This window comes from Nyctibius grandis, chromosome 16 (genome assembly GCF_013368605.1).
Source record: "Nyctibius grandis isolate bNycGra1 chromosome 16, bNycGra1.pri, whole genome shotgun sequence".
Taxonomy (NCBI): Eukaryota; Metazoa; Chordata; class Aves; order Nyctibiiformes; family Nyctibiidae; genus Nyctibius; species Nyctibius grandis.
In genome coordinates, this window is record NC_090673.1 from 10,864,470 (window position 1) to 10,888,643 (window position 24,174).

Here is a 24,174-nt window from a genome sequence, read left to right on the forward strand (position 1 = left end):
TTGAACTGATGCCACTGCATCTCTAAGTTTATAGCTGCAGTATTTTCTTTTTAATGTGGTCAATCATATAGGGATCATTCTGCTGCACATCTTATAAGGTTGTTCTGCCGTCGTGTATTGGCATTTCTCTGACTCCTTCAGGCAGGTCTGTCCCCACTCCTGCTGCTAATTGCTAATAAAAACTTGCTTTGTGTCCAACTACGCGCACAGATTATCACCAGCAGTATGCAAATGCGAATTCCATAACAGCCCAGACTTGCTTTCTTTCTGCCTCAAGATGTGAAGGAAGCCTTCAGTGGCTTTCAAAACTTGTTTTTTTGCTTTCCTGAGTGACTGCTCAGTTTTAAAGGTACATGATTAGTTTGTGCTAGCTGTTAACTGCCTTATCCCAGAGCTAAAGCCTGGTCTGGTCTGGTTTTCCTCTTTGTGGTGCTGCACACTGAGCTTTCTCATCTTAGGAGAGAAGATTTTATTGGGCAAGCATAAAACACTTCTGTCTTGCAAACAGAAGTGGTAGGGCATTGCTCAAAGCTTGGTTTTTCTTCCAGAGGCACAGTGCAACCTCATCTGAAGTCGGTAGAAGCCGTGGGCGTGGAACACCTCCAGAAATGGACTTTGAATTAATTTGTCTTTTGAAGAAAATCTATCAAAAGAGCTTTTCCTTACAGTGTTCTCCCCTGAGGCTAGATCCTTGGGTTTGGTGGAAGCAGCTTATCTAAGGAATTCAAACAGTATGTGAACTTGGAAAGAAATTAACCCCTCTGCTTCCGGGAGTCGTAACAAAATGAGTTGAACTGGAGGGTGGCTCAGGAAAAGCCTGTGGTGAGAAATGTCGATCTCCCTCTCCTTGTCACCCCTGAAAGCAGCTTCTCGGAGCCGTTGCCGGGCTTTGCTGGTGCCGCCAGCCGTTCGGGCTGCGTTGGGTTGTTCTCTGAGCTGGCTGGGGTTCAGCAGTTTGCTCAGCGCGGGGCAGATGTGTTCCAGCAGCGAAATCATCTGTAATTTAAACCAAACACATACATTACTCTCAAGCAGCTTGATTGCTTATAAACGAGCAAAGGGGAGGGAGGCTCCTCGGTTTGCCGCCTTTCCCCTAACCTGTCTGTACTCTAACTGAAAGCACATGGAAACCTGTTCCTGCCTGCAAAGTTACAGGTCTCAGTGGTATTGAGTCATTTGACCTTTTCCAGATATTTTCCCCTGTTACAGTTAGAGAAACTTCAGGAGGGATGAATTTCCAGGAACGGTGAGGAGAAGAGTTACCGTGTGGAGAGGCTCCCAGATCATGCCTTGGCTGTGCTCTACGCTCCTCTAGTCATTTCCATGACCTTTTTGATACTCTTTGGATCTGGGGAAAGATTAAAGGGCAGGAGATGCCGTGTCCGTGTTGTGTTAGAAGTCTGCACCTTATTTAGGATCTGTGATTTGTTTCTCTGAAATCAATCACTTCCCAAAATGGTTGTGTTTGGCATTGCAGTGTCTGTCAGGTCATCTTGTGTGAGCTGCTTATGTAAAAAAGTCTGGTGTTTGCTCTGCAATCGATTTGGGCTTCTTCTGCGGTCTGTGGCAATAGAAGGTAGGCAGCTATGATCGAGCAGAACAGTAGCTCTTTCTGCCCGTGTGTTTTCAGCTAATTGATCTGAACAAGGTGTCCCATGTCGTTTGGAGTCTGTACACGAGGTATAGGAATGCTTCACAGGACACGCTAAATCCGTTTTCTTTTTTCTCGATTAAGTGACCTATGATGTGGAAAGAAGAGTGTTGTCTGAGAAGATAACAATCTCCAGAGACGGATTTTTCAGGTTATTTACAATAGAGTTGGCAGCTTATGCCCATTTGTGGCGAGAGGTGGGGACAGGATCTATCCAACACGTTGCTAGGTGGCACCGGGTTACACTGACCTGTGAGCAGACGTGGGAGGCTGCACTGCCAGCTCCCGTCAGCCCGTCCCGGTCCCAAGTCCATTGCAGGTACCTGCCTGGTGCTGGGGGTGCGGTGGGGCACACCCTGTTCTGGGACCCCCCTCCCGGGCTGTGAACCGCTCACACCCCCACTGCCCAGGCAGGGGCAAAGCACCCTCGCTGGAGGGGAACCTGCCCGAGATGCATTAAGACTTAACGCTCTTTGGAATTCAAGGCACTCTGGAAGAGGTCCAGGTCCTGTCAGCACATCCAGCTTTGGGGATCTGCCTCTCTTGGGTTTTCTGGTTTGGTTGTTTTTTTTTTTTTCTTGCAGGCAGGTGCCCTTTTTCCACACTTGCTGTGCTCAGGCCTTGCATTAAACCATGGGTATTTTAGTGGCTGAAGTTGCAGCTGTAAATTTCCTTTCGCTCATCCTTTCCCCTCCCTTTGTAAAGTCTCCTTACACTCTGACGGGGCTTTTGAGGATAAGACTCACCCGTTTCAGTTTACAGTGCTCTGCATGAAAAACATCTATTGTCTGTGGGTTTGTCACCCTCCCATTGGATTATAGAAGCTGGTCTTCTGAAAATGCATCTGAGCCAGGTGTAGGCCAGGCAGGGGCTGTATTTCCCCACGGAGAAGTACCGGTAGATTCCTCGAATAGTATTAATCCAGATACTTAAATAGCACAACCCGGTGAATTCAGTTGCCTCCCAAGCATCGTTAAAAATAGCAGGTGCAGAGCAGTGGGGATGTCTTCATGGCAACCGTTTTTGTGAAGCAGATGGGCTGCTGCGTTTTGTACCGGTTTGGAGCTTTTTGGGGGGGTGTGTCTTTGTTCCTAGAGAGATGATACGATAAACTCATCATGAGGCTTCGCATCCGTGGGTCAGCGCAGGCAGGAGCCTGGGTGTTCAAATGAGTGCCTAAAGCTACAGGCTGGTGTAATATGTGCATCTTTGGGTATCATAGAAGAGGGAGACTTGATTAAAGTCTCTTCTCCCGGGCGACTGGCGATAGGACAAGAGGACACAGCCTCAAGCTTCGCCAGGGGAGGGTCAGGTTGGACATTAGGAAGAATTTCTTTTCAGAAAAGGTTATTAGCCATTGGAAGGGGCTGCCCAGGGAGGTGGTGGAGTCACCATCTCTGGAGGGGTTTAAGAAAAGACTGGACATGGCACTTAGTGCCCTGGTCTAGTTGACAGGGTGGTGTCAGGGCAACGGTTGGACTCGATGATCCCTGAGGTCTCTTCCAACCTGGTCGATTCTGTGAAATCCCCCCCCCTTTCCTTACAGTGTCAGTTAGTGTTGAGTGGCAGCCAGATGCTCTTTACCTGGGTGCTGATTGATCTCTGGCTGTGTGTTGGCAGCCAGCGTTGTCAGTGCATGATGTGAAGGAAGTGGAAAGCCAGGTGTTATCCACAGACTCTGACACGTCATCCTACGTTGCTCTGTTAGTGTGCCAGCAGTTTCACTGTGGTGTTTCTGGATTTGAAGGAAGGGATTGTACTCCAAAAACCCCTGGCTCATTCTAGAGGAAAGACTGTTTTGCATGAGTTGAGCAACTTAGAGGGCATTTCCCACCTTCCTTGTTGTCTTCTGAAGGCACCTCAGCCTGTGTTTCCTTTGGGACTATGCTTTTTCAAGCACACGCAACGTTTCAGCTTGGTTTTCTGACCCTGGCAAGTTAGAACCAGAGAACATAGTTAGCCTTCTGCAGCCCGGCAGCTGTTTGCACACAGGCTCGATGTGGGAAGAGCTGACCCTGTTAGGGTGGTCCGGCCCCAAAGTATTTTGATGCTGTAAGCCTGAACCGAGAATGTTCTTAGCCTTGCGATTTTTAATGAAGAGTGAAAGGCCACTTCCTGCGCTGCATGCTTTTTTTTGTGAGTGTGTATAAAGCTGCATCCAGAAGGCCAAAGGAAACGCTGATATTTGGGGAGGCACCTCACCGATAGCTCCCTGGGGACTGAGGTCAGCTGCTGTGTCAGTGTGCCTTTGTCATCCTGCTGTCGGTACAGACCTGAAGCTGCTTGCTTTCCTCAGCTGGCGGGATGCAGAGCATCGTTATGTCTTAGTGGTATACACAGCTTTTTCATTTCTGTAAGACATAAATAAAGGGGAAGAAGCATTGCCCTGCTAACACTTGGCTGGTGTTCTGGGTTCAGAAACGTTTGTGAAAGGAGGTGCAAGTCATCCCACCTCTGAAATGCAGCCGTGTCTCAGTAGAGAGAGTTAGAAATCAACTAATTCATTGCCTTTACATAAATAGTCACTGTGCCTGATGTTACAGAATCCTTCAGGGTCACCATGTTTGGCTCTTTCAGACTGGAAAATTGTTAACTGTTTGGTTAATCAGAGACTAAAGGACTGATTCAGCCCAGTTGAGATCTAAATCTTCACCACTGTCTGCCTAAAAACAAAGGTTAGGTAACTAAATAGTTTCTTCTAGAGTCAGCATCCCCAGGAGGGAAGAAAACTAGTTGTAGTAAAAGGAGAGGATCGCTGTCTGAGTTCTGCCTCTTGGTTTGAGCGGGATTGCCGGGGTGTAGTAGAGGAAGGAACTCGGTTGTGGCTCTAAACCGTTCTCCCAGTTCATGTTTTAGGACAACGTGTGCTTGGCTCTATCCTCTGCTAAGGCATGTGGTGGGATAATGTATTTTAAAAGTGCGTTTGTTGCAAATGTGTCTGAAAATGTAGACCTTCCCTGTGTGTAAATATATGCCTGATATACAGACCAAGAGAGTGAGTTTTAATGCTCCAGAGCAGCTTCACGTGCTAACATCCTTCTTTCCTGGCTGCAGCCTCAGGTCTGGGCTGGGGGTGTTAGTGGAGGAAGCACTTGAATACAGCCTCTAGAAATTATTTGCAATAAAATATAACCTGGTTCAAGATAATATTAAGGCGTAGTACCTGCACTGCTTGCATTCTGAAACAAAGATAGAGAAACTGGACAGCAGAGATGAGAAAAAGGGGTTTCATTCCAGCAGTGTAGCTAAAGGTAGGTGAAAGTCATGAGAGCAGAAGCAGTGGATGAGGTTTTATCTCTGACAACTTGAGGATGTTGCAAAAAGTGCAGAAGTGATACAGCACCACAGGGTCCTCAGTACAAACCCTCTTAAGCTGCACTTTGAATTTGCAAAGCGTTTCTTTCACCTTTTCCGGGCTCTAGCTCGTACACCTGCAGGGTCCGACCGCAGAGGCTTTGGGGTCGGTTGATTTGCTTCATACTGGATTTGCATCTTCCTGTGACTGGTCACCGCGTTGGAGCCTGTCGCAAGATGGGCAGAATGACGTTAAAACCTTCCTGCCACGGGGGCTGTATCCTGTTGAGTAAAGAACAGTCTCTGTTCACGCTCTGACTCCTGTTCCGCCTGCTGTTGCTCAGGCAGGGGCTGCTTTGCTGGCCAGAAGCCCTAACCTAAAGCTCTCTAACCCACACACTGTGTGTACAGCATCAGTAAATGTGTTCGGATACAGGCGGCTTTCAAACTCCCCCCTCATCGCTGATTCTGAACTGGCGTTGCTTTGACAGCTAACTGTGAGCAACAGCCTGATCTGTGTGGCTTAAGCAGCCCTTGGCTTAAAAAATTACTCATTGGAAATTAACGTTCTACTTTGAGACTGGGGCCCTGGGGCCCTCTTGATTTACAGGGTGGCAACACTGTCAGCTCTATCCGAGGACAAGGGGAGGTAGGGGAGGGTGCCCCCCAGCCCTTTAAGACATATATTTATTTCTGAAATACAAGGGAAAACCTAAATGGCTTCCAGTCTGTTTATTCTTTGTGCTCTCGAGCTGCCATCAGTGTTGACTCTAGCTTTGCAGCTGCATTTCGGAGGAATTCATGCATGCCTTCGGGAGCCTGTGGCCTCGCTGCACAGTTGTTGGTATTTTAATGGGCCGTAAGTTGCCAATGGCAAGTTGTTCTGGTACCAGTTTCTAGATAAATGAGGTAAGTACAGATTTATTTCTTATAATTATTTTATTGCAGGAAGCTACATCTGGTAGTGTTTCAGGGAAGAGCCTGGCTTCTCCCTCGCTTCAGGGCGAGCCTGAGTGCTCACGAGCCTGGCGGAGCGGGGCGGTGAGCTCTCGCAGCATCCACCTGCGCTCGGCTCTGCGAGGTCCCACCGTGCAAGGACAGACGGATGTGGCTCTGTCTGTGGCCTCCCTTTTGCAAACAGGATATGTTCTGCATCCTCTGTGGGCTGCCAGCTCTGCGCTGGGCTTGCAGCCTGCTCCGAAATGGGTCGGGGCATTATTTGGTAGCGGTGGCTCGTTGTAAAGAAAAGCCTTTAGGAGTGCCCTGGACCAACATTTGCATCTGCTTGTTTCTTCTGTAATGGCCTGTGACCTTGTATCAGTAATCCGTGCTGTAAAGGTGATTATGAAATATGTTAGTTCAGGTAGCTGGATGTGTTACCCCACCCCAGCACCAGCTGCTTATCCTGCAGGATGAGAGGCTTTCTTTTTTTCTTGTGGTTTATTCGTATTATGCCTTCGTGCACATGCTGGAAGACACGATACGCATCGCTGTCGTAACTCCGGACTTGGCATCATGATCTCTCTGGTACCATACAGTGGGACTCGGCATCTCATTTTAGTGCCTGGGTTTGAAAGGCACTTCCCACTAGACAAACAGTTGTGCCTGTGTTCACTGGATGAACAGCCACCTTGTTTGGTGTATTTTTAATCTGATGAGCAAGAAAGGGAATTGTTCTGCAGGATTCAAAATTGCTGATCTTCATGGAGGTCATTTCATGTGCATCTCGTGAGTAGCTCAGTAGATAAGGCTGAGAGGAGGAGAAGAGCGAGGAAATGGGATGGGGTTATGGGGATGAGGAAGAAAACGAAGAGGAAGCACATGGAGACGAGAGGATTGGGAGGAGGCAAGCGTGGAAGAGACAGGATGTTCTAGATAAGCGATAGCACATACAGTCTGTGCAACGGATGCTTTCCCTGCAGATAGAAAGTAGCTGAGCTGGCAAGAGAGCAGGATTGTGCCTTCCTTTGGCTGAATTTATCGTACTTCATTGGTGAGAGGAGGCCTTGAAGGAGGTCCTGTGTTGTAGTAGGAGATGGGGCTGAAGCTAAAAATACTTGTACGGCTGTGTGCTGTATTCTAAGTAAGAAATGAGCGCTGTCTGTTCAGCCTGAAAGCACTGAGGGTGCTTACATGGGAGGAAGGAGGAGAATGTATGGATTTACTGTCCTGGGAGGGCCAGAAAGCTGCAGCACTAATTAGCAATGCAGCTTTAGAGACTTACAGAGACCATCACCCCTGCGTGTGGTTGGTAACTAGCCTGAAATGTGCCTGCTGAAATAAACAGCTAAAGCTAGAAACATTTATTTTGGGATTGGTGGTTCCTGGAGCTGCACGTTTGCCTCAGTGAGGCAAGTCCCTTCTCTTGCCATTCAGTGTACAGAATGGAGAAAAGGAAATTTAAGGTCTTGTTCAGTGCCTTTCAGAAATTACCAAGCTTTATGCTCCAGCCTGGCTCTGCCAGTGGAACAGCAGATCAAGAAACCCTGTGAAAGGGATGTGGCCTCAGGGTGTCAGGTTGGGCTAGTCACACACCTCCATTTTTGCTTCCAGAATAAAACTTTGTACAAAATGACTGCGGCAAGATGTTTCCCTAATGGACATTGGGTTGGTGATCAACAAAGACTGCCTCAGCCAGCTGCCACATGAAGGACAGGTCAGCACACGCTGCAGCTGGAGCCTCCATCGCTCCTGAAACGGCAGCGGCGAGTGTCGGGAGTACAAAACGGGGAGGCCACGGCGAGCCCTGCCGAAGGTTTCCGATTGCCTCGTTCTCTGTCCAGTCACTTTTGTTTCCAGTCCTTAAGGGATAATATTGCTCATCAAAATAAAAATGCAAATGGCCAGGGGAGGGGGAAGGAAAGGCTTGTCTGGAAAAACTCAGGCGCAGAGAATTATTTTTTTCCCTGGCCTTGTAGCCTACTCTTTCAGGCTTTATCCACACTTGAAACAGCAAAGGTGAGGTTGGGTGTGGTGTCATGGTTTTCAGTGGATTTTTGTTTGCCTGTGTATAGGCTCGGGAGAGGATTGCCAGCTTGGCTGTGTTTTCATCGTGCTTTTTCTATTTCTCTTGCTAGGTCCTGTTCTTCCCATCATCACCTAGGCTGTGCCTGCGTGTCACAGAATATGAGGGAGGAATATAGGATATTTATAAATCAGCAATCTTTCCAGATCTCTTAATGCTCCTTGGAACAGAGCAGTAGTTTTAGCGTTCACACGTTGACGTAGCCTTGCTGTACCAGATCAGCCCCAGCTAGCGCAGTGTCCTGTTTCCAGGGCTGTTCAGGAGGCAGGCTGCTTGCCTCTGGTACAGATTAATTATGCAGTAACCCTGCTGTAGGAAAGGTCTTTTCCTGGCTTCTGTCAGCAGCCTGCTATGTTTTATCTCATACTTTGGTAACACCAGGCAATTGCATCTGCATAAATGTTGAATTCCTTGCCAGTACAGTGCTGCTCATCTTCTGCCTTCAGCAGCCTGCAGTGCTCCTTGCCGCAAGGGGAAGTCTGTGTTGTGGAGGAGTGTATTTCCTATAACTGTTTCTTACATTTGCTGCCTTTCTGCTTTGTTGAATCCCCTTTTTCTGCTGTACTGGGAGCAGCTGATCATACTCTGATCGGCCGCTGTTCTCTTTAAGGTCCGTTTCTGATGTAGGTTTATAGCAGGGGCTTTTCCTGCTTTCCGTGCAAGTATGGATGTTCTTTCAAAACCAATCTGCTTGTTGTCTTCCCTCCAGAGGTGACGCGTACACATCTCCAATGTCATTTACTCTTGGTCGGGGAGAATCAATGTGTCTGAATACAGCTGGTAGTGACAGCCACAGAGGAGGTAAAAACTCTCTGATCCTCAGAAACCTGCTCCTGGCAGCTGAGCAGTGGGAGCCTGTGCTAACATCTCCCAGGGGCTTAACAGGCACTGACTGCTGTGCCAGAATGGAGAGCTCTCCCATGTTGTGCTTTTAACCAAGATGTAATTTATAAAATTACCTTTCTCTGATTAGTTGCATCATGAGATATTGGTCTTTCTTAAGAGAATTGTGTTTGTCTGGAGCTGTGGCTTCAGAGGACCAAAAGCAGCTCTAACTGCTCTGTCTCAGACCCCTTTCTCTCCCCTCCTCTTGCTGGCTCTGGCACCGCAGCATAACACCAGGTCTGACACGCTCCAGAGCAGGGCAGAGGGGAAGGGAGAGCTGGGACAGGCAGGGTCAAGAAATCCCAGCCCGTCACCGCCAGTACGGTGACAAGTCAGGGGACAGCAGCCCTTCCTGAGCAGCCTTTTTAATTTGCAAACCTCTTCTGCCAAGTAGCCTTTTTGCTGATAAACCCTGACAGCGATAGATATCGATGGAGGGCGCGGAGGTTCAGGGAGAATGTGTTTGTACCTTGTCCTTAAAACCAGTGGCCTGGTTTGTACTGCTGAACGCTGCCTTTATAAAGGAGCCACCGTAATACACCTGTAATCACCGTGGAATGAAAAAGCTGCTGTTACCATATCAAGGGCTTTCTCCTGGACTATTGTATTGGTTTTGACTCAAAGTGTACTGTGTAGAAGTGACTCATATGGGAACATGTCTGAGCACAGCAGGGTGTTACCTTTTGGGTAACTAAACCTACTTTTAGCACCAGGGTTGACTTCAGGCAGCTTATTTACTGAAGGGCTCTTCAGCATACTGGAGCCAAATTGCAATGATGTTACATCACACGGTATTAATGAAATTGGTCCAGAAAGGAACTTGGCCTCGTGTGCAGGTTAATTTGCACTATAAAGGCTTCTCTGGTGCAGCTATATTGGCAAACTCTCCTGCTTGGAAGAGGGTTGATATTGGCAAAAATATGTCACTTAACTATTCTGGCATCAGTATGATTTCATGTGCCATAAATCTGCCTTGAGGAAAAAGATTTGTCTCGGTGTACAGCACTTGAGTCAGGGTTGTCATTCCTAGTCTCGTGTTTCAGGGGTTTAATTTTCCAGATTTACTATCCCAGCAAAGCTCTGGCATATTGAGTTGACCCACGTCTTGATGATTTTTCTCATCTTGAGGAGCGTGTGTGGATTTTTTTGTTTGTTTTGAAAGGTAGCTTGCTTTTTTTCTTTATAAAAGCGTCTGGTTTACAAACATAGGTATCTTGCATGGTGGAATTGCAGCCATCTCTTGTACCCTGCCCGGTAGGGATATTATCAGCGTTCTCCTTGCTGGAGTTTTCGTTGCTGTCTTTCTTCACTAGGAGTTTAAATTAGTCAGCAAAAGGCAAATCTGGAACCTCTCAAAATGACAGCTAACACTTAGGGGATAAAGAAAGTTTATAAATATACCAGCAACAGATAATCAGTGAATCTCCATTTTATATCTACAGTCGGCCACAAGTGGAAAGGCTTTCCAAGCTACAGTGTGTTACAGAAACACGTATTGACTCTGAAATACGGTGGATTAATCTACCTTTAATCTTGTAAGCAGCTGTACAGAACAAACCTTAGAGTTTTTCTGAAGCGTTTGTGACCTTCTGGAGCTTTAGTTCCTCTGTCCGTTAGAACCACAGGGGAAATTTAAGTTTGATTTGTCCAAAGGGCAAACGGGCCCTGGGAGAGTCAGGATTTTTTTTTTCCTTTTTTAATTTTTGTGGTTTTTACTGTGCAATCGACTTGGTAACGAGCCTGAACACCCCTTCCCTCTGTGCCCTCCATCCCCCAGTCACATGGAGGTCTCTCAGCTCGGGTTTGCTCACCCCCTGTAACTCCAGCTGATTTGGCTGGAGGTAAGAGTGCAGGAGCCCTTAGTTAAGTTGTTCCCGTGTCTGTTTTACACATGGGGCACGTTTGATTGTTCAGCGGACAGAGTTGTGGAAAATCAGATCTGAAAGGTGTTTATGCCCAGAGTTAGACAAGTTCTTCAGAGCGTGCTGGGTGTGATCTGCAAGGTAGCACAGAGCAGCCACGGGAGCAAGAGGAGCAACGTGTCTGAGACAGACTGGAGAAGGCAGCACCAACGTACAGCAACCTGAGTGTAGGAGCTGGTGGCTGACCTGGGCAAACCCAGGGACAATCTGCAGTGCAGACCCGTTCTTGCTGCTTCTCTAACTGAAATCCTTGTGAATTTGCTTGCGAGAGGAAAGCGCTGGTGGTGGGCTTGGCAGCCTGGCACGTGGTTTGTTCTTGGCTAATCCAGCTCCAACATAGTCGGTCAGAACAATAGAAGTAGGAGTTGGTGCAGTGACTCAGTGCATGATCAGAGTTCCAAAAAAGCAAATGCGTCTTTCAGTGTTCAATACGCACGTTATTACAGACTTGTGTTTCAGTTACTGAGTCATCTATCCAGTTATTCCTTTCTTTACACTTAAGAGTTTGGTTTTTCTTTGCTTGTGATGTTTTTGCTCCTGGCACACGTCCCTGGCCTCTGACCAAAAAGAGCTTGTGCTCTGTAGATGTGGCAAGAAGTCCTTGGCTATGTGCTGCTTCGGGTTGGTCTGTCTTCAGCACAGTGTGTAACAGTGGATGTATTGCACAGCATTTACTGTTACACTCCCTTCTTGGCCTTGTTTTCCTGATGTCCAGCTTTTCTTCTCTGCTTCGAGATGACAGAATGTAAATTATAAATACCTCGAAGCAGACTGGCTCTGCTGGGCATGTCCTGTCTGCAAAGGGCCATGGACACGTCCATTGCTGCTCTGACGGAGTCTGTTAGAATTATTTCCCCTTGCCTTCTCCCTGCTCCACCCTTACTTACCCTTCCAAAACTCATCTGACTTGTTCTATAGCTTAAGTTTTAAAGGGTCATTATTCTGTGACTTTCTTTCTCCATTTGGCACAATTTTTATTTCATTATGCAACTTCTGCTGTAGCACTCGGTCACCAGCTGCGTGCTATTTTTTAATAACTTCCATTGTTTCTCGTAGTATTTTTAACATAGTTCATGTTAGGATGAGCTTAAAGGTTTTAAGGTTTATATACAGGGAATGGTTGGAAATATTTTTTCTTAAAATAACCCCCAGTGATAGGTTTTAGAAGCCCTGGAGGTACTGGAGAGTGGGGCCACCCAGTGCAGTGATCTGGAGTACATGAGATGGACTGCACTGGAAAGCTCTTGCCTGTGGGACATGCTGCATGAGGTGCAGGATTTCACGTCTGTCACTTATAAAAGCCACATGTATGGATGCATGTGACTGGAGTCCAGACATAACTGCATTACTGCCTTCCAAAGAAGCTGTTAATACACAACTAGGAATGCTGATGCTGGAGGGTTTTCTGCTGGTGATTGACTGCCATCCCCATTCTCCAGCAGGTGTTATCACTCCCTGGCTTGTACTGATGGGCCTTTATCAAGATTGATCACTGCCTTGGAGGGAACTGTAATATGCAGTTGAAAAGCTGTGCTGCTATGGAAATAGGCTTCTTCTGGAAATAAGGTTAAAGCCATATAAAGTCAATCACTTGCCTGCTAGATACCAGCTTATTATTAAGGAGGATTTCTAAATCGTTCTTTGTATCCTGTTTTTATTTCACGCTCATGTTGGTTTTGCTCCAGTTCTTTCCTCACGTACCTTTCACATACTTGATGTTGTCATCATCTTCCCTTATTGTCCCCCAGTTAAACATTCTTGACTGGTTTTTACGGACGTTTCTCCCATTAGCTTTTTCTTTCCTTTGCTGTTAATCCTTTTTCCTGTATTTGTCTCTCCTCCAGTCAAACAGGGATTACGCAGGCTGTGCTGTTAACTGCGTAAGTGGAATCTAATTTCTCGAGCTGACTTTCCCCTACTCCTTCTTCCCCCATCGCTCTTCCCCCACCTCCCCAAGTGGGGATGGATGGATGGGTGGATGGATGGATGGATGTCCATCTCCTGGTGTGAGGCAGAACTTAAGGTGAAGCCCTCCAGGAGTGCTGGAGGCTGCCTTATTCCCCCCAGAAAATGCTGGGTTGGGTGAATGCTTCGTTCTAAAAGCATTAGTGTTCAAAGTTGGCATTTAGAGACCCCATACGTATCCCCCCTCTGGTGCAAGGGAACAACTAAATTAATAGGTGTAAGCTGATGCCAAGAGGGGGATGACTCTAGGTGTCCTTCTCCACCGTGGGCCATTGGATTGGGTTTGCTGGGAATTTAGAAGTTAATTTTGCAAGTAGGTGGTGGATGTGATGACCTTACTGCTGAACCCTTGTTTAAAACACTTGCAGTGAGACATCCAAATAAGACTTGTTTCAGATGACAAAGGCTTGCTTAGTTCTCTTAGTAACACAGCTTGCATCATCCATCTCTGAGCCATTTTTCCATCATAACTGCTAATGTCTCCTACACAACAACCAGCACTTGTCAGCTGGAGAATACAGGGTTGTTTGCGGTGGGGGGACGTCCAGCTCTTTGGGTTGGCACTTGTTCTGGTCAGTGATGTCAGCCCAGGCAACACAGAGTAACTTTATTGTTGAGACCTACTTGCAGCCCTTTCTGTTCTTCTGCTCAGGGAAGGCAAAACCCCTCCGTGTAAGTAACTTGCCGTAAAGCACTTGTACACCTCCAGGTTAAACTGTCTTGGATTTCCATGCACTGTGTATCCAGCTGGTTTTCTGTGATCCTGTATGGTGTTCCCCAAGGAATATGGTGTGTCACCTCTCATTCTTGGGATACATTGCCACTGAGCTTCCCAGCACCGGTTGCTGCATCGTGTTTGCTTCTGCTTTCTACCCGTGTTTGGCCTGCTTGAGCTTGACAACAAGGTAAAAAAGGTGCATCCCTAAGCTTTTACTAGTGGGATACATTCCCACGCTGCTGTTCGGTGTGCTGTCTGCCGATGGGGCTGCTCGTTTGCTGGTGATTTCTCTCCTTTCAGAGCCACAGTTTTCTTTAACAGTACGTGTGCGGCAGTGAAGTGCCCTGTCCTAAGCCCGTTATGTGGGGATACCTACAGGTTCTGGGTCACATACATATATGTTCACCCACCTTTGTATTTTCTGTGCTTTATAGGCCATCTGTTTGTAGCGGGACGTGCTCTGTCTGTAGGGTGGTATAAATTTTGGTGTGTTGTGAGCACAGCGGGGTGAATCCTGGTTACTGACCTGGGCATCTTGGAAAGTCAGTTTTGAAACAGGTTTTTCAGGGACTTTTCTTTGCCCTTACCAAAGGTCTCTCCTGCAGCTTTGCACTAGGTAACCTGGATAAAATAGTAACTGTCTTCTCCAGAGCATTACATGGGATTGTTCTAGGCTTTGCCAGGCTAAGGGAGTGTCAGTGATCCTGCTCTAATTCAGCCTTCGGAATTGCTGGGGAATAGATGAGGCTGTCTTAACGGTGGGTGTCTGCAGCTGAAAGCAGAGCTGTGTGATGAAATGCTGTAGAAATTGCCCTTCAGCTGCAATCTGCTGAAATAACTTGATTTTTTTTTTTCTTTTCCTCCCTCTGTGACTGCGGGGATTGTACCCGCATCACTGATGTGTTACATTCCTCCCCTAAAGACCCACTGCTGGAGTGTGTCGGGGCCACTTCAAGGGCTGCTTTTCAACCCATCGCACTTAAATGGATCTGAGCTGGGACTTGGCTCCTTGGCCTCCTTAAAATGGTGTTGTCTTTCTTGTGCTGTATCAGATCGAGATGATGCTTCAGTTATGTTGGGCTCCTGCGTGCAGCAGTGAACCGGCGAGGAGGACGCAGAGCACAGCCTGCTGCGAGCAGGCAGGAGGATTAGTTCTGCTTGAAGGGTCTGACACAGATCTGCATCTCCGAGCGAGGGGACAGCGAGCGTGTGGGTTGGGCATCAGAAATAGGAAAGGGTGCCCTCCCCTTTGTGTGGATGAGGAGGAGGAAATCTGAATAAGCAGCTCTTTGTGTGTGCCTATCTATACACCGTCTCATTTAGCCTGAGGTTTTCCCACATCTGCTCCCGTGCATGAAACACCAGACTGAGACACATTGCTCTTCAGAAAGCTATTTTTTGCCATTGTTGCCCTCCCAGTAAGCCTGTGGCCTTTTTACAATGTTTCATACTTTTAACTGTCTTACATGTGACTGCTGCCATAAAGTAGGAGTGAAACATCTGCTAAATGCTTCAGCAAGGCAAAACTGTTTCAGCGGGTTGTGTGTTTGAAGCATGATACCCAGTTGGGTGCAACTCAGCTTTGAGTCTGTAAATAGAAGTTTTAATCTCTGTTCTGGTGTTTCATTAGCTAGGTTTTCATGTGGGACACAGGCCCACGGTAGCCCAAGATAGCATGGGTCGTGTACGTGGCCTTTTTCTGGAAGTGTTTGCTTTAGCTAACTTGCATTCAAAGCTTTGTGGCTTTCTGTAACAGTGCTGCTCTGTCTGTGGCACTAAAATCACAGTTGGTGAACATCTCTTCTCTAAAATCTGTTTGTCGCACGTTCCTCCACCTGTCTCCGGAGCTGCAGTAAGGCTGTGCGTGAGATCTGAACCCAAAGAGGCCTTGGTGGCTTCACCGAGCACACTGCTGCTGCTGTAAGAGTAGGCAAACCAGTGGGTCGCTGCTGTGCACCGTTCCAGTTACTTGGATTCATACCATGCTGTGGTGAAACATCTTCTCATTGCTCTCTTCCTGGTCAGTCTTCTCTCGAGGGGTGGGATGGTGGGGCGGGGGGGGGGATGCAGTAAACTGTCCTTTTCTGGTCAAGGAGCTGGAGGTAGGTGAGCAGCTCCGGGCTTGGAAGACCTCGAGAAGCTCTTTCTGGAACTCCGCTTTTCACAAAAGCTGCCGCAGGGTTGCATCGGTTTGTTCTGAGGAGGTGTATTTAGGTCTGGAAGAGTAATTACACAGCTTTGAATAAGGCTCGAGTCAGAAGAGGGCAAGGCTTAGCTTGGCAGGGATTCAACCTTCTGGGAGTCTTTCTGCAAAATGGTACAGACAGCTTTTTTAAAATAAAACTTCTGAAGAGCCATTGAATTGGCACCTCGTACCAGGCATTGATCTGATCTATTTCTGGCTCTTCAAATATGGACTAAAACTTAAAATTAGACACTTCTGGTTTTAAGCTGTTAGTTTCTGCTTCACTTTTAGGTGCCTTGTGATTAGGTTGGAAGGAAACGCCTCTCTCGGTGCAGCCCTCACCACGCTTCTTGTGTTTTTGGTTTCTGTGTGATGGTTCCTAATTGCACATCAGAGAATATTCTAGAGCTAAATACAAAACTGCTCCTCATCTGAGTCCACTTTTTTCCCCTATTTTAGTGTTCTCTAATTACCAGCCTAACAGTAGCTTGGTGGGAGGTGGATAGACAAAGCCCATCGCTTCCCCACATGCCATCTTCTGGAAATGTGGAACTAATATTTTAGAGTTTGACTTGAAACAATAGTGCTGTCGCTTGCTTGTCTAATGATACAGACCCAGCCCCACCCTTAAAAGCCACTCTTTAAAGTAAAAAAGAAAGTTGAAAGTCATTGTTGAATGATTGTGAAACTTGTGACTGGAAAGCAGCTCTGAATTTTATCACGTAAACTCCTTTCCGCCCTGTGCAGGCTGTTCCGAAGACATAAAAAGCCCCAAGCTACATGTGCACCTGCAGCTTGGGTTCGTGTTCGCGGTGCTGTGGGTAACACAACCCCCCCAAATCCTTTTCCTAATGCCTTGGGCCGCGTGGTATCTACAGCAGTTTTGGAAAGCCAGCGTACATCCTTAATAAGAAGCAGAATGTGTGTTAGCAGAGCTTATGCTAACAGCAAATTCACTGTGAAGGAGCTCTATTACTAATGAGTGCTTTTTGCCACGGTTTGAGGCAATTAAGCCTTCATTGGGCTTAGCAGATCCAGCAGATGCTTAATCATAGCTGCATTGTAACGTGAGCGAGAACTCCTGAGTAAGGGGACTCGCATGCTAGAGCAGTTCTCGCCGATCCTACTGACGAAGCAGCTGCGGGAGCCACGTGCATGCGATGGGCATTCGGGAGCTGGAGATTAGTTACTTAAATAGTCACTTCTGACAGGAGTTAGAGCTCTGAGATCACAGAATCACAGAATCAACCAGGTTGGAAGAGACCTCAGGGATCATCGAGTCCAACCGTTGCCCTGACACCACCCTGTCAACTAGACCATGGCACTAATTGCCATGTCCAGTCTTTTCTTAAACACATCCAGAGACGGTGACTCCACCACCTCCCTGGGCAGCCCCTTCCAATGGCTAATAACCCTTTCTGTAAAGAAGTTCTTCCTGATGTCCAACCTGAACCTCCCCTGGCGAAGCTAAAGATGCGTTTGTGGACGAGGTTTGCAGCAATGGACTGTTGTACCTGTCTGATCTGAAGACCGTTCGCTTGTAGCTGCCTTCCAGGATTCAGCTTGAAGCTCTGGTGTCGTTAGCAGAATTGGCACTAGCCTTGCTCTCTTGAAAATAGTGGTTCCTTTTTAAAGACCACTAATGCTGCTAAAATATTCAGTGTTTTCTGCATCCCATGTACCTTCCTTGCATTTCTGAAGCACGTGTGTTCACAAGCATTTTTCTGTTCTGTTGAATTCCCTTTTTCATCTGTATCTGAGTTTTCCTTCCTTTAGGTCATTCAAGATACCTGCTATTAAGTCAGGTTTAAGGCACCTCACATCTGAAATTTAACTAATTGGGCTGGCTCGGTGAACTTTTTATTATAGGCAAAGCCTTTTTAATCCCCATAGAAGTGTTTCTTCTCCTGTCTGAAGGAGCTGGAGTGAGTTGAGTGGAGCAATGAGAACCAGATCTCATCTTTAATTAATCCCAGATTCAGAGGTATTTTCGGCACTTAGCTGTCTCACTTCTTGATGACTTCAATAGCCAGCCCCAGTTCTGTCTGGAAGGAGCTGAAGTTCACTGCCTTGAAGGAATTGCTGCCTTCTGTTTTCCCACGTTTTAAACAGGGATGATCAGCCCTTATCTGCATTACAGGGGATTACAGGTTTCAGTTACTTGTCAGCTACTCCGTTTCTGTTCTCTGTGTTTGGCCTGGCCGGCACATTCGGGTCCCACAGAATCGCTCAGACTAGCGAGGGCCTCCTGGGTCAGGATCCAGTCCTGGTACCTGTCCTGTTGGGCTCACCTCGAGGTTACAGAAGGGCTTGTTGGCCTGTGTGCCAGCTTCTGCCCCTTCCTTCCCAGGAGGAGGGTTGAGGCAGTGCCAGGACTGATCCTTCTCCCCTTTGCCACCGATCTCTTGGCTGGCACCGTGCCCGGTCAGATGGTGAGAAGCCTCCCTTTCCCTGCTAAAGCAAACAGTTTATCGGGTGCCCTTGCCCCTTTGTCCTGTGCTAAGAGGAGAGATAAGAGCAAAATGCAAACTTGCTAGCTCATAGCTGTCAAAAGTGCCTTCCCTTCCCTCTCCCCTGGCCTCATTACTTTGAGAATTTAATTGGCTGAGGGACAAGCTCTAGGCCATAAACCTGGCCTGTGGGCCAGGATCAGGTCCTGCAGAGGCTCAGTGGGGAACCAGAGCCCCATGGAAGGACCCACACACCTTGTTTCCGGGTTCCTTTGAACCTACTTCATTTGAAGGGTGAAATCCAGCTTCCCCTGAGGGCTCTGCAGAAGCCAAAGCTGTACCTGTAGTGATTCCTGTGCTTTGGAAGGCTGCCTCTCTTCCTCTTCTGGGTTCAGGCTACACTGGAGCTATGTGCTTCTCTGCTCACCCCAGAGATCGGGGTAGGCTGCTCAGAAGCCGTGCAAGGAAAACCACCTCCTCCCTGTCTGAGACTGCTTTACAGTCTGAAACCCCCGTGGTTTGAAGCACAGCGTTTGCTTGGCATGGTCCTGTCTGCATGCACCCAGGAGCATTTCCATGTGCATTTTTGTCCTCCTTCGAGCTGGCCATCCTCACTGGCTTAGTCCCAGCATGAGAAGCAGGATGGCTGCCTGGGAAGGACAAGCTGTCCAGGACACACAGCACACTTGCTGTATGGAGGCTGTACAAAACAGGCACGTCGGAGGAAGATAAGCTTGTGAACCTTCAGCCCACTCTGATTACAGAGGCTGTTCTGTCCAGGCCGGACGATGAATGAGCTGAACCGGCTAAGCAGGAAATGTCGGAGAGCTTGTGAGAGCTTTAAAGGCAAATTCTGTTAATGAGATGATTAGTCTTCCTTGTAACCGAGGTGGATTTTACCTGTATTGACTAGTAAAAGGCTTGATGCAAACATACCACATTTGTGTGGTGCAGTGTCAGGTGGTGTGGACCAAGCTGTGTTGTAGAGGATCTTTACAGGCCAGGTTGCCAATCATTAAAAAAGATACTTAATAGTCAGGATTGATTTGGCTTTGTACCTTAATATGAAGATTGTATTTTTTTTTTTGCATTCTCACAGAGAGGAAGTTCAGGAAAACTGTGTCCGCTGGAAAAAGAAATTCACCTTTGTGTGTAAAATGAGTGCCAACCCAGCCACAGGACTCCTGGACCCCTGCGTCTGCCGCGTATCTGTCCGTAAGGTGAGCATCTAGCTTCTGCTTCTGGCAGGTAGCACCACCAGTGTAGTGGTGTTGGTTACTAACTGCTTTTGTGGCAGCAAGAACAATTGCATGGACAGTGGTGGGAAGGAAGGATTGTTTGGGCCAGGATGTGACTCGAGCGGAGCCTCTCTCTCCAGCTTGACAGAGGGTGGGAGCGACCAGGGTGGTGGTAACCCTTGAGAGACAGAAGTTTGTGAAATCCTGAGAGCAAATTCCAGAACAGAGTAATGATTTTCCCCCTGTTTCCCCAGCACATATAATAGCTGCTTTTCCTGTTTGTTTTGTCTCCCCTTCTAGGAGCTGAAGGGCGGAAAAACCTACTCAAAGGTAAGAGCACAAAAAGGGCAAATGTGGCAGAGTGATGATGGCCTTGTCCTCTGTTAGGGCTTCACACCCATTAGAAACCAGTGGCTGCTGAGTGAAGCAATTTGGAGAGACGGTCGTTAGTTCTTAGCTTAAGCCTGAGTTAAGCGATTTCCCAAAAAAATCGACTTGCTGGGCCAGGATCCGGATTGCACTGGATGTGGATTTGAGAAGGGGGCTGGGAAGATGATCTGTATGTCTTCAAACTTTGGGGAAGTTCTGAGTCAGACGTGAACTCTCTGGCTTCTGGCAGCGTCTCGCTAATGAAGAAACGCAGACTCCAGTTCTGTTCTCCAGAACACAGCAGCCAGCTGTGGCTGGGGTGGGCACCTCGCTGCCTCGCAAGTGCAGGCAGAAATGTGCAGCAGAAATCAGTGCCTTCCAAAGCACAGGAGTCACTGAGGCAAAACCCAAACGCATCAGCAGGGATGTTAGTTCTGGTTTGTTCTCCCTGGTTTTCTTGCCTGTGCTCTGTGAGAGACAGCGGGCCACCCCCTTCTCCTCTTTGTGCTGCATGAAGAGACAATGTTGGCTTAGAAGCTGAGCTTGTGCAGAGCCTGAAACCTTGTTTGTTTGAAAATGAGTCACTGCTGCTAGTTTCTAATAAACAGATGTTCAGGTCACGCACAACCTTGTAAGAATTTCTTCTAATCAATATCCTTCCTGAGACCATGCAGGCAACTGGATCTGAAGGGTGAGCTGCACTCACTCCTGTGTACTGCTGTGCTGTCTGATAGAGGGCAGCGTTGCTGCCCACACCGTTCCTTTTTTGTTGCTAATTAGGACGTGGTCCCTAGGGCTATCAGTTTCTTTTTCACTAAATTCACACTGTGGGGGGGTTATTCCTCCATTCTGCAGAGCTGTCTGTCTCGGGAGAGCAGCATATCTGGAGGGAGAGACGTGCCTCTGAGACACAGTAAATGCATCAGCCTGTTCCTCCCGCAGTGTCCATCCTCAAGCTTCCCACAATATTTGTAAGTGAAGAATTAAAGGAAGCCTGCAGGCATGTCTCCGTGGTGGAGTTAACCTGGGCTCTTATTCAGGCCATGTTCTTACCTACTTCCCTTTTACTCAGTCTCTAGTTGTGTTTAGTGGCATTTTGAAAGAGATCTAGTTGCTCCAGCCCAGACTTAGAGACCAAAGCTCAAGTACGTGTCATCTCTTGGGCTGGTATCTTGCTTGGTCTCCTGTGAAGAAGACAGACGCGTCCTCCTAGAATTCAACAGAAGATGACCTGAGCATTTTGGCAGCACAGAGGTGAGCGATGTCACACCAGGCAGGGTGATTAAGCCTTGCAGTCTTGCCCTATGGACCAGGCTTGTTCCAGGCAGGTCCTCGTGGCAGAACTGACTTACTTGGGATTCCTAATGTTTCTGGCAGAAGTCTGTAGCATACGTTCATGCAACTATTTTCCCATTCTAAACAATGACCCCTCACCTTTTTCAACTATATTCATTCAGCCAAGATCTTCTCCAATTGTGGCAGCAGATGTAGAAGAAAATGCAACTTGTGAATGCCCTCTTTACCCGGTCCCCCTTCAGCAGGGACTGAGAGTGATGGAGCTGTTTGTGCTCCAGACAGAGTTTCCATCGACTCACGCACCTTTTGGTTTGACGTTAATGTCACTTCAGGGTCAGGGGTTATAGAGCGGAAGCCAACAGGAAGGACTGATAAAGCGGAAACTCTTTCCCCGAGCTGGAAGAAACACCATCAGCTGGCTGGAAAACTGAGGAAACTATTCTGAAAGGTTACATCTGAAAACATCCTTTTGTTAAGGGATCCTTCCTCTATATACTGGGAGTCTGCTTCCTGAGAAGAGCTTCTGACCTCAGCACACCGTATGGGTCACTGGAGCGTTCTCCCACACTCTGTCCTCCGATGTTGATCTTCTCGGAGAAGTTAGTGCTGTGGTGGAGGAAGAGGGATCTGGGTCTGGACCGCTCCTGTGCCATGTTGGTGTGGTCGTGCCGTGTCTCCTCTGTCCTCCAGTTTTGTCACAGTGGTAGGTTGCAGCTCCCTGTGGCTTTCTCCTGTCCTGTTTATCTCTGAGAGATAAAAATTCACTCTTTTTTCCCTTGTTGGTGAATATTCAGCAGGCAGCGTAGCCCTTGGCTAGAAGAGACAGAGGAATACCTACAGCAAGGGCTGGAGAAACATTGAGTTAAGGGGATTCTTAAGAAGGGAGAAAAGGTGTTTTTTTCCTTCCTTTTTTTGCTGAAGAAAGGTTCCTGCTCTATCCCGCACTTTTTTTTTTCCCCTTTGCCATCAGCTCTTGTTCCCTTAAGAGAATGGGATGGAGGAAGCAGCTATGCTAATCTTGCTGCTCTCTTCCCCCAAATCATATATCTTGTTCATGCTGTGGTTTAGACTTTTGATTTGGAACAGTGGGAGCCGGGGTTCATACAGCACAAACCACAGTCACTGCCGTAACTCCCAACCAGCTTCCACACTTGACAGAGCACCACACTTCCTTAGGATGATGCTTCTGTTTGAGGTTCCCAGTTCAGCTGTATCATCCGTCTGGAGAAACGTACTGCAGTGCACAGAGTAACAGCTAGGTCTGAGCTGCTGCTTCTCCACCTTCTCTCCGTGTTCTCGTGGAAGCTGACCTGCATGTTGAAGTGACGCAGACTTTCCATGCTTGGACGGTTTGGCCAAATATGGGGTACAGCATCTCTTCCTGATCAGATTAGATAAGATATGACTGACTGGTATTGCTAAAGCTCTGTGTAAAAGAAGCTGTAACTTTTTCTTTGAAACGCTGTATTAATACACCAGGAATTAGAGCAGAAAAACAACAGAACTCTTCCATTGTGTTTGTCTCTACTCTGGAGGCATCAGTACCCTCTTTGAAATTGCCTGTCACCTTCCCTGTTTGCTTCCCCTTTGTTAGAGAAGGTTTAGAGAGCTCACAACAAAATCTCTCCAAATGTTTCTCTTCCCTTCTGCCTGTCAAACATACTGCTTGCTACTTAAATCTTAGCGGTGTTGAGGAAACTCTGCTGCAGGAGGTCCCCAGCCCGCCCGTGGGGGTGAGCCACACGCACTGCTGCATGGCTCGGGACTCCCAGCTTGCTGTGCTGGAAGTCACGGGTTTGTTTTTCAGGACGGTGTTGCTTTCCTCTGTAACAATATCCTTTCATCTCCTGGTTCACATGCTCCGCTGCATTCTGGGATGGCCCAATACAAAGAGTGCCTTATGTTTGTGTATGTGTGATTCTGTTTTTTCCACATCGTTGACCTAGTGCCTTCCATGTCCTTGGTTATGCAACGGCTGTGGGCTGGTTAACGCTGTCCTGGCCAGCACCGCTACTGTATGTCCTTCCCCCACGCGGGTCTGGCTTCCTGGAGGCCTCCAAGTGTCTACCTGGCTGGGGATGAGGAATGTGACCCTTCCTATCCTCAAGACTCTGCGTGTACCGGCTCCTGTTTCTGCCCTCGCTCACAGATGTGCTCTCTTCCTTTGGTCTGTGTGACACCGCGTATCCCCTTGTTGAGTAATTTTTCTTCTCTCCCCTTCCCCTCCATTGTTTTCTTGGCTACAGCTGGGCTTTGCTGATCTAAATCTGGCAGAATTTGCAGGCTCTGGATCCACTGTCCGTTGCTGCTTGCTGGAAGGATATGATACTAAGAACACCCGACAGGACAACTCTATCCTAAAGGTACAGCAGCTGGCGCTGCTACAGTGGAAATCCTACTATTGAATTTGGCAAGATCGCAGCAGAGTGCAGTGCTAGGCCTGAGAGAAGGTCCCGTTGTGTACGGAGACAGGATTTTGGTTTTATGCTGCTTGTCTGACTTGGGAAGTTTCCCATTATGAGAGTTGCCCTTTGATATCTTGGCATCCGCTTGGCCAAGTGATGACCCTCGGTAGCATTCTTTGTCATCAAAGAAAGCCTGAAGAGGAGGAGGGGGGAAAAAGTTCTAAGTGCATTGTCAGGGTGGCCAGGCTGGTGTCCTGCTGAGCCACTGCAGCTTGGAGTTACTGGTGCCAGTGATTTGGGGCAGGGAGGGAAATACCTTGCTAAATCCCTGAGGCTGATTTCCTCTGCAAAGGAACTAGGTCTTGCTAATCTTTACACGTAGCCCTTGACCTCCTGGCTGTTGTGAAGTGAGGAGCTCACCACAGCATGGCTAACAATGTGCCTTGTCCCCCCTCTCCAGGTCACGATCGGAATGTCCCTGCTCTCGGGGGACCCCTGCTTCAAAACGTGAGTTTCTGGGTGTTCGCCCAGTTCTGGGCAGACCAGGACACCTGGGTCTTTTGCTGTTCTCTGCTGGAGACTAAAATTGATGGGGAGGGGGAAAAGATGCCCTTGAGATCAGGAAGTACAGGGCAAAGCTTGAAACTGGTGGTCTGGATTGTTGAATCAGCCTGAGTAGCTAATCCTGGTTTGTTCTCTGCTCTGGTTTTCCCAGCTTGGTTATTGGTCGTGCCAGTATTTTCCCTGGTACTGTCAGTTGGGTTTTGGAAG

General features: G+C 47.8%; 1 protein-coding gene across 3 annotated transcripts in view; it reads left to right on the forward strand.

Moving 5' to 3' along the window:
- EEIG1 (estrogen-induced osteoclastogenesis regulator 1) overlaps nt 1–24,174 on the forward strand; it is a 38,550-nt gene that overhangs the window by 2,565 nt on the left and 11,811 nt on the right. The window contains exons 1-5 of one of the 3 annotated variants that reach the window (XM_068414027.1): nt 8,726–8,771; nt 19,195–19,315; nt 19,634–19,663; nt 23,245–23,361; nt 23,864–23,910. In XM_068414027.1, coding sequence (XP_068270128.1) covers nt 19,253–19,315; nt 19,634–19,663; nt 23,245–23,361; nt 23,864–23,910 — 257 coding nt within the window. In that variant the 5' untranslated portion in view covers nt 8,726–8,771; nt 19,195–19,252. Of the gene's footprint in view, nt 1–8,725; nt 8,772–15,394; nt 15,481–19,194; nt 19,316–19,633; nt 19,664–23,244; nt 23,362–23,863; nt 23,911–24,174 lie in introns of those variants that run through there. The other 2 variants (XM_068414028.1, XM_068414026.1) reach the window with 2 other exon arrangements.